At 36.2% G+C, this 9,654-nt stretch overlaps 1 protein-coding gene across 1 annotated transcript; it reads right to left on the bottom strand.

Annotated features, from left to right (window-relative positions):
• Window positions 1-388: 388 nt before the first annotated feature.
• On the bottom strand, window positions 389-8,224 carry LOC136235558 (SNF2 domain-containing protein CLASSY 1-like). The gene is made up of 6 exons (XM_066025294.1): window positions 7,941-8,224; window positions 5,125-5,351; window positions 3,345-4,748; window positions 3,129-3,266; window positions 1,080-3,037; window positions 389-996 (listed from the first exon to the last, which is right to left on the bottom strand). Exons 1-5 carry the CDS (start codon window positions 7,987-7,989, stop codon window positions 1,103-1,105), a joined length of 3,753 nt encoding a protein of 1,250 aa, XP_065881366.1. The 5' UTR covers window positions 7,990-8,224; the 3' UTR covers window positions 389-996; window positions 1,080-1,102.
• Window positions 8,225-9,654: the final 1,430 nt, after the last annotated feature.

Here is a 9,654-nt window from a genome sequence, read left to right as displayed (position 1 = left end):
CCAAACCAAACAAAGAGTCCTAAAATTTATGATAAATAAGAAAAAATAGGCGGTTTAAAGCTTTTCACTATTTGGTTAGGATAGAGACTGTTGATAGCTATTTCAGAAGAAAAATCGGCTAACTTCTATCAGCTACCAGTAACAGCAAACAATTAGCAACAACAATACATCTACTACAATATATATATAAACAGTTGAACCAAACAAGTCCGAAGAGTTTCAAAAATTATGATAGATAATAAAAACACCAAATAAATAAGAAAGTGGAGGCAGTTTATAGCATTTTCACTATTTTAAAGCTTTTTCACTCCAAACTGTAGAATAAAAGTATTTGGTTAGAACTGAGAAACAACGGTTAATAGCTATTTCAATAGCAAACTTCTATCACTTACCAACAACAACAAAACAGTAAACAACTAACAATTAAGAATATATCTACTACAATAGATATGAACAGCCTAACCGAACCAAACAAGTCCGAAGAGTCCCAAAATTTATGATAAATAATAAAGAACGAAATAAATAAGAAAAAAGAGGCAGTTTAAAGCTTTCTCACTATTTTAAAGCTTTAAAACTTTTTCACCCCAAACAGTAGAACAAAAGTATTTGGTTAGGATCGAGAAACAACCGTTGATAAGGAAAATTAGCTAACTTATATCGGCTACCCGCAACAGCAAGTAAAATTAGCTAACTTCTATCGGCTACCAGCAACAGCAAGGAAAATTAGCCAACTTCTATCGGCTATCAGCAACAGCAAACAGCTAACAACAACAGCAACATATCTACTACAGTAGATATGAACAGTTGAACCAAACAAGTCCGAAGAGTCCCGAAATAAATAAGAGAAAAGAGAAAAGAGGCAGTTTATTCACCATTTATTGCTACAACAACAGAAGCTGGGCATTATTGAAATCCTCCCAAATTATGGCACTCTTTATCATTTATGCCATTATTGAAATCTTCCAAACTCCAGCATAACTTTGAAGCTTTTAAGCCCTGTAGAAAGAAAAAAAGTGACTGTAAATACAGAGAAAATGAATAACGTTCTGTTAACCGAGTTTAAGTGAGAAGTTTGTTACTTTTTATTATAGCCTCTAATTAATCAGCCAGTTGAAGCCTTCTCATTCTTCATTATCATGTGGAATGATTTAACTTTATCTTCCCCGACCATTTCTCTTAAAACATCATCTTCAATCTTTTCGGCTTGCCAGCGAGAAGGGTCCTCGACGAACGCCTCGCTAAATATCATACTAGATACCCATTCTTTCCATGTTGTTCTCCTATACTTATCTTCCTCAAGTGTACCAGTAGCAAGGAGCTGATACACATATACTACCTTCTGTTGACCCGGACGAAAAGCCCTTGCTATAGCCTGCTTCGTCTTCGAAGGATTCCATTCCGAATCCAACATGATTACCCGTGAAGCTGCTGTCAAACTAATCCCTTCAGCACAAGCTGTAATTGATGCGAGAAGTACCCTGCAAGGGCTACCGGGTTCTTCAAACTTATCCATCACTCTTCCTCTTTCGAACAGCTCGAGATCGCCTGTGAGGGACATGATTTCTCTACCCCTCTGCCACTGAAACACACTCTCAAACAATTCGATGAACATATTAATGGGCGCAATGTTGTGACAAAAGATGAGAACTTTCTCCTTCTGGACTACTCGGAATATAAGATTCAAGACGAACATCACTTTCGACCCTTTTTTGAAATCATTCTTCAGCTTCTCAAGCTTCGCCAGTTCTTCCCAATCAAAGAACTTGTTGACACAGTTGGAAGTTTTAACCAGCCAAGGATGTATTGATGCAAGTGTTATCAGAAGCTCCAATTCGAGAGGGTATCCGTTGTATGTAGCCATAATATCACGGAGTTTGATCAAAGTCTCGTGTTGTATGTCTGTTGAATTCATCAATATGGTATAAATCTGTAAACCCGGAAGGCCATCAGAAGCACCGCCTTCATACACATCGATGAACCTACTGGTCATGTTTCTCAGCATATTTAGGCCCTCCATTCTTTCATCCGTTTCTTTCGAATCAATTTTCCTTGCAATGTTATCTAAGAAGAACTTTCTTGCTCGGGATTCTAACAAATGGCGCGCTTTTTCTTGAGTTTCCCTTTTCCGCTTGAACTTTGGGTCCAAACTCTTGAGAACTTCTTTGATGAACTTCGGTCTCGCCAAACATAGAGTGTTGAAATATTCACAGAAATTGTTCTGAAACAAAGTACCTGAAAGCAAAATTCTCAGATCAGTTTGTACTTTCATCAAAACCTTCCTTAACCTTGATTTAGTACTCCTCGGGTTATGCCCTTCGTCTAGCACCAGCAACCCTGGACTCTCCCGCAACACTTTAGCCATAAATCTTCGGTGAGCAAACTTCGAATCTTCTCGCATTAGTGTCAGAAATGAGGTATAACCCATAACAAGAACACTTGGTTGAGCATGCCACTTTTGAATTTTCTCCAAGCAATCCAAAACATGCATAACATCGAGACCAGGATTCAGACCTCCTTGGAACGGACTTCCTTGGAATTTCATACCCTTCTGCCTGAAAACTCTGTAAGTTCTGCGACCGTGGATTAGATGAACTGGAATAGGTATATTCCATTTAATGAATTCCTTGTGCCAGGTGTATAATGTTGTTTTCGGAGCAAGGACCATAGGCCTTTTCCCCGGAAACAACTTCAAGTAGCTAACAAGAAATGCAATAATAAGGAACGTTTTTCCAGCTCCAGGAGTATGGGAGACGACACAACCACCAACCTTTCGAGATGCTTTCTCTATATTTGCTGGAATTAAAGACCCAGCAACATTTTTCCACAAAAATTCAAAAGCTCTTTTCTGGTGCTCATGCAGTTTTGTTCTAAGGTCAGGGATTAAGGCCCACACGTTTTCTTTCGCTTCTGAGGAAGACATCTCTTCATTGGAAGCATAATTTCTCAAAATGTTTAAGCCGTCTTCTTCATCTGGCTTAAATTCATAATCTTTATTTTTGAATGACTTATTTTCTGCCGTCCAACCAGCATTCTCCATCTGAAAGAAAAGCGAAAAACGAAAAAAAAGCACTCAGAAATCAGATTGAATCAACAAGATTATAAGTAATTGCATTCATTGTTTAACTTACAAATGGCGCTGTAACATATTTCATTTCAGTGCTCACGAAACCACATATGCGGCACAAAATCCCGATTTCTTCATCCAATTTGAATACATGCCGGCAATGTTGAACTGATTCTTCCATGGTCTCTCTTGAAACTCGAACCTGATATATCAAATTCGATACATAAGGTTGCATCAACTTAAACATATGATCATGATAAAAGTTCAGCCAAAATTATACCTCGTTTTCTTCAAGAAGATAAGCTGATGCCAAAGCATATTCCATTTCTCTCCACAGCATTTCAGTTTCGGACATTTCTTCCTCATCCTCATTTGGTATTGGCTCCGTGTCTTCACTTTTGAATCGATTTTTTGCTTTGAACTGTTCCCAATGGTCAACGATATGAGGTTCCTCCTTTGAAATGGTTGTGGAATCAATGTTTTTCACATAAGATCTTATGAGTCTATTGTATGCATCTGCAGTTAAGCTTGTCCTCTTATGAGTTACGGGCTCACCGTAACTAGTCCTCTTGTGATGTCGAGAACGATACCTCCCGCTTTGAGCATTGCTAATAAGCGGTTTTCCTTTCCACTTACTCTTCAACATTAGTTCTTCAAGTTCGAAATTCTGCTTCTTCTGTACAACTGGGGAAGCTTTTTTTCTGTAAAAGTTGAATGAAAAATTATTCTTCTCTTGAGAAGTTCCTGATGTTTTGACAGGGGAATCCACCTGTTCGGCGTCTACCGGATCATTTCCAGAAGGCACAGGAACGATCGCAAGTTCATTTTGATGTTCCTTTTGCTTAACTATACATGGCTTCCGCTTTCTTGATTTAGTCTTGAAGTGTGAAATAGGGATATCCTCGATCGGTATTAGTCCAGAAGAACAAACTCTCATTTCTTCCTCAGTTTGCTCTGCGGAATAATTTACAATCGGTCCAAAAACATATGACAATGGTAAAAACAGCTCATCTTCTTTTGGCTTTTCCGGCCTGATTGGCAATTGTCGAACCCAGTCAACATTTGCATCAGGTGGAAGATCACAACCAAGGAAACGCTCGGGTTGAACATTTCGTCGCTTAGATCGCCGAACATTTGGAACAGAAAGCGCCAAAGCTTCATTGGTATCAGTTTCATGTGTGTCACAAGCAGGCTGAGGCTCATCAGCTTCGGGAGCAAACTGGTGCACGACAGACGTCACAATATCATTGTCTACTTTGAAATTTAAGGAGTTCAGATGATTATTCGATTTTATCGAAAATCTGTCTTCATCACAGGCTAAAATTTCATATACAACTTTATTTTGAACTGATCTCACATCAAATGCAATTTGCTTCAACACTGATGCCACAAGTAGAAACGTAAGGTCCGCAGAGAATTTCCCTAAGAGCAGTTTAGTTATCTTCAAGGAAGGGCAGTCTTCGGAGAAATCCCAACGGCTGAACTGACCTTCACTAGGACATTTTGGAAGCCTTTGAAGGATGCGAATTCGGTCAATTCCAACTTCTTCTATCTCTTTATCAAGTTTCATTTTCTCTGATCCAAGAGGGCCTTGATCAACATAGCGTTTTATAAAAAACCGACATTTACATTGAGATTCATGAGGCTTCCTCTCTATAGAATTTATTTTAGCATCGCTCCACACCTACACAATGCAGAAAGTTCGAAAATCAACCCGAGATGTAACAAATACAACATTGGAAACATAATAAATGCCGCACAAAACATCAAATGATAAACAATATCAAGAAGGTAGCTAATTTTTTTCACAAAATATCCAAAACAAGCATTCGAACTTTTTGCAGCTGTGATATGAGTTATGGCATGGCAACTTGTGGAAGTATAAAAAAGAACATTCAACTCAAAAGCTTAATAGAACAAGCCCTCTCCGACCTTCTTACTATATCAAACAACCATTTAACCAAAAAGCTTAAGCTTAATAGCATAGAACACGCCAAAGTAAGACAGTTCTGTTAATAAGACATAGAACATGTACATTTGCAAGTAACACATTTTCATACCTCTGAATCTTCTTTGGACGATGAAAGCACACAAATATCAACAGTTGGTCTCAAAAACAATGTGCAATCAGATTCCTCCGCTTGCCTCGACTTCACACGCATGTTCGAGATAGGACCTTTGTCCTCAATCACGCGACGATTATCAGGAAAATGGATAGAAACAATCCCATCTCTAATCTCTATATGTTCAACACTTCTCCATGTACCTCTTTCTAAGACTTCAAAAGCTGTGTCATAGAATTTCAAAAGAGCTATATCAGAGAACTATCACAGTTCCAAAAAAGGAAAAGAAACTACATAACATTGATAATCAAGTAATCAAGGCACATTCAGCTGCGTCAAAACGAGTTATTCTGTCATAATCATGTATGTACACCCACATGATTATATGTGATAAAAAAATGCTACAAAAATGATAATTGCGTCAAACTGACAGTTCAAAAAAGGAAAAGAAACTACATAACATTGATAATCAAGTATTCAAGGCAGTGCACATTCAGCTGCGTCAAAATGGGTCATCATGTATATACACTCCACGTGATTATTTATGATAAGAAAATGCAACAAAAATGATAATCGTGTCAAGGGTTGTCTCTGTATATCGTATTCTCTGTATATAGTGTTGTCGTGTCAGAAATTGACAACCCTAACCTATGCTATGTTGCACGGAAACGGAAACAGACACAGACATACGGAAACATTGTTTCTATAAAAATATAAATATAGCTAGGAAACGGAAACGGACACGAAACACGGAAATGCTAGTGAGGAAGAGTTTCTGTGCAACAAAGACCCCAAGTACCAGGGATGAAAAAATGCAACAAAAGTGATAATTGTGTCAAATCAATTGTCTCTTTATATCGTTTTCACTGTATATCATGTTGTCGTGTCAGAAATTGACAACCCTAAGCTATGTTGCACGGAAACTGACACAAAAACAGACAGCGGGAAATGTTGTTTCTATAAAAATATAAACATAGCTAGTGACAGTGACTAAGAGTTTCTTGCAACATAGATGCTAAATATCAGGATTCAAATTTAGTTAAAGAGCAAAGTATAAAAATATCAGGATTCAAATTTAGTTAAAGAGCAAAGTATAAAAATAGTAAGAAAGAAAGTAATTAAGGCACTAAAAACTTACATGAATATGAACACTCCTAACACTTAAACAACTATAAAACCTAGCCATTAATAGTTAATCACATAAAAAAACAAAACCCTAAACAAGAACACTGCTTCATCATTTCATCATTGATCAATCAATCAATCATAAAAGGCCAAACAATCAATCAAAAAACAAACTACACATAAACACCAGCATTAGTAAATTTACAATCTCTGGATCAAACAAAACAGAAGGAGTAAACACATTTCCACATAAAATTCCCAATATTTATCAGAATTTATACAGAAAACTTCAATCCAACCACACACACCAAAAACTGAAGCAAAGGTCAAACAAAGAAAAAAAAATCAAGATTGTCTGTGTATATTGTGTTGTGTGTCATAAATTGACAATCCTAAGCTATGTTACACAGAAATGGAAGCAGAAACAGAAACGGACACAGGATACCGGGAAACATTGTTTCTATAAAAATATAAATATAGCAAGGAAATGGGAATGGAAATGCTAGTGACGAAGAGTTTCCTTTTAAGTTCTCTCAAACTGAAACAGACACCAGAAACATCAAACAGCAAAAGCAAATAGTAACAGTTGAACCAAATTTTAGTTAAAGAATAAAGTATAAAAATAGTAAAAAAAGAAAGTAATCAAGGCATTAAAAATTTACATGAATGTGAATATTCCCAACACTTAAACAACTAAAAACCTAGCTATTAATAGTTAATCTTCACCATTTCATCATCGATCAATCAATCAATCATATAAGGTCAAACGATCAAACTACACACAAACACCAACATTAACAAATTTACCATCTCTAAATCAAACAAAACAAAAGGAGCAAACACATTTCCACATAAAATTCCCAATAGTTAACCTTTCAAAGATTAGGTAGCAGGGAAAAGGAAGCGGACATATAAACGGACACCGGGAAAAGTTGTTTCTATAAAAATATAAATATAGCTAGGAAACGATAATGGAAACGGATACGGACACTGACGAAGAGTTTCCGTTAACTATCAAGGTATATATGATAAAAAAAAAATGTGCAACATGTCTGTGTATATCGTGTTGTGCCTCATAAATTGACAATCCTAAGCTATGTTGCACGGAAATGGAAGCCGAAACTGAAACAGACACCGGAAAACGTTGTTTCTATAAAAAATATAAATATAGCTAGCAAATGGCAATGGACACGGACACGAAAAGCGGAAATACTAGCCAAGAAGAGCTGGTTGTCTCTGTATATGGTGCACGGAAACTGAAACTGACACGAGAAACATCAAACACAGCAAAAGCAAATAGTAGCAGTTGAACCAAAATTTAGCTGAGTAAAGTATAAAAATAGTAAAAAAATAAAGTAATCAAGGCATTAAATACTCACTTGAATGTGGATATAACCTAGCTATTAATAGTTAATCTTCATCGTTTCATCATCGATCAATCAATCAATCAATCAACCAACCAAATAAGGCTAAACAATCAATCTAAAAACAAACTAAACACAAACACCAGCATTAACAAGTTTACAATCTCTAAATGAAACAAAACAAAAGGAGCAAACACATTTCCACATAAAATTCCCAATAGAAAACATCAATCCAAGTACACACACAGACCAAAAACTGAAGCAAAGGTCTCAAAGAATCATCATATGAACAAAGAATCAGAAATCAAGATAGAGAGAGCTTACGGTGAGTTTCAAAGGAATGCTTAGAAATATCTAAGCGCTTCCTCTTCATAGTTGATCAGAGCCGAACAGAGAAATTAAAATTAACAGGGTTTTGCAGTAGAAATGGGTTTAAGAGCATGCAATAATCATACGGGGAGATGATCGGAAATGAAGTGAAATTGAGAGTGAGAAAGCAGGAAGGAAACGGAAAAGGAAACCCCAGCTTTCTGATGTAATGGAGAAGAAGAAGTTGGAGAAGACGGCTCATTTGTTGAAGAGAAATGAGAAAATGAATGAAGTAATTTGTAGTGACAGAGAGAAAGAGAGAGAGAGAATGAGCAAAGTGAGGAAGAAGGTGGGGTCCATCGTGCAGCATAAATCATTTTATTTATTTATTTATTAATTTAATAGTAGAATATTATTATTAAAAAAAATTAAAAAAGGAAAATAAAAAAGATATATTTGGGTATTGATGTTTCCCCCAAAACATGACAGTCTAGTTGTTTGACTGTTTCAACTACTTGTGGGTTTAACTACGTCAATAAACATAATTTTTGCTTGTTTGTTTTATCCGTTTAACTCAGGGTTAATTACTCCCGTGGTCCTCCAAGAAAGATAAAAAAAATTATCTTCAATTCTCTATTTCTATCCGTGACCCTCGCTCATAGGGTTGCAGGGCTGTAATCGAGCCGAACCAAGCTGAATTTTGGCATGTTCAAGCTCAGCTCACTGTAAAATTAACGAGTTCGAGTCCGGACCGAGCTTTGGCTTGCTCGAGCTCGGCTCAGCTCATTAGAAAATAAATGAGCTCGAGCTGAGTTTCGAGCTTGTTTCGAGTCCAAAATCATATTTGAACTTGGTCCATTAAGAAAATTATCTAATAATGCATTGTTTGTGAGCAAATGAGTCGAGCTTGAACATAGTGAAGCTCGGCTCCAAAGCTCGTGAGCAGACTCGATTATAGGTTCATGAACAAACTCATGAGCAAGCTTGATTACAATGTTCATGAAAACGTTAATGAGCAAGTTTCGTTCAATTTTTTTTTAGTAATAACATTTCTATAAATGGTGAAATGTAAAACATTGTGTAAAATTTAGTTTTATAGGTTTAAAAACTATGTAGTTTTGTGTTAAAAAAATAATCAATATAATTAACGAACATAATTAATTAGTTGTTCGCGAGTGAAGTCCATGAACTGAATTAACGAGTTGCTTACGAACAAAACTTGTGAACAAGCTCGTTAATAAGCTCGTAAACAGCTTATGAGCAGTTCAATAACATAATTCAGAGCTCGGGCTCGTCAATTTTCTGATGAACATGTCAAAGCTCAGCTCAGCTCGGCTCGATTAGAACCCTACTCCCATAAAAAGATTCCTTATTTATTTAAGGGATTAGGTACCAAAATAGGCTTATGGTTTTTAGGGAAGTATCAATTTAGGCTCAATGTACAAAATAACACTAATATATGCTTAACGTTTAAAAAAAGAGTACCAATTAATTTTAAGTCTCGATAACAGAATGTGACACGTCATTCATATTACTCCGTTAAGTTCTGTCAATTGTACGTGGAAATAGAAATAAAAACTTAAGAGAATAATATGAATGACATGTCACATTTCGTTATTGAGACCTAAATTGTTATTTTTTAAAACGTTAAGCCTACATTAGTGCTATTTTGTATGCGAAACTCATATCGATACTTTTCCAAAAACTTTAGGCCTATTTTGGTACCTTA

Source organism: Euphorbia lathyris, chromosome 7 (genome assembly GCF_963576675.1).
Source record: "Euphorbia lathyris chromosome 7, ddEupLath1.1, whole genome shotgun sequence".
Classification (NCBI taxonomy): domain Eukaryota; kingdom Viridiplantae; phylum Streptophyta; class Magnoliopsida; order Malpighiales; family Euphorbiaceae; genus Euphorbia; species Euphorbia lathyris.
This window is presented reverse-complemented; position numbering and strand designations above follow the sequence as displayed.

Coding starts and splice junctions, on each gene's coding strand:
- LOC136235558 (XM_066025294.1), bottom strand. CDS start 7,989: ATGAAGAGGAAGCGCTTAGATATTTCTAAGCATTCCTTTGAAACTCAC. Junction 5,352..7,940: donor GCATTCCTTTGAAACTCACC/GTAAGCTCTCTC, acceptor TCTATGACACAG/CTTTTGAAGTCTTAGAAAGA. Junction 3,267..3,344: donor ATCTTCTTGAAGAAAACGAG/GTATAATTTTGG, acceptor TTGATATATCAG/GTTCGAGTTTCAAGAGAGAC.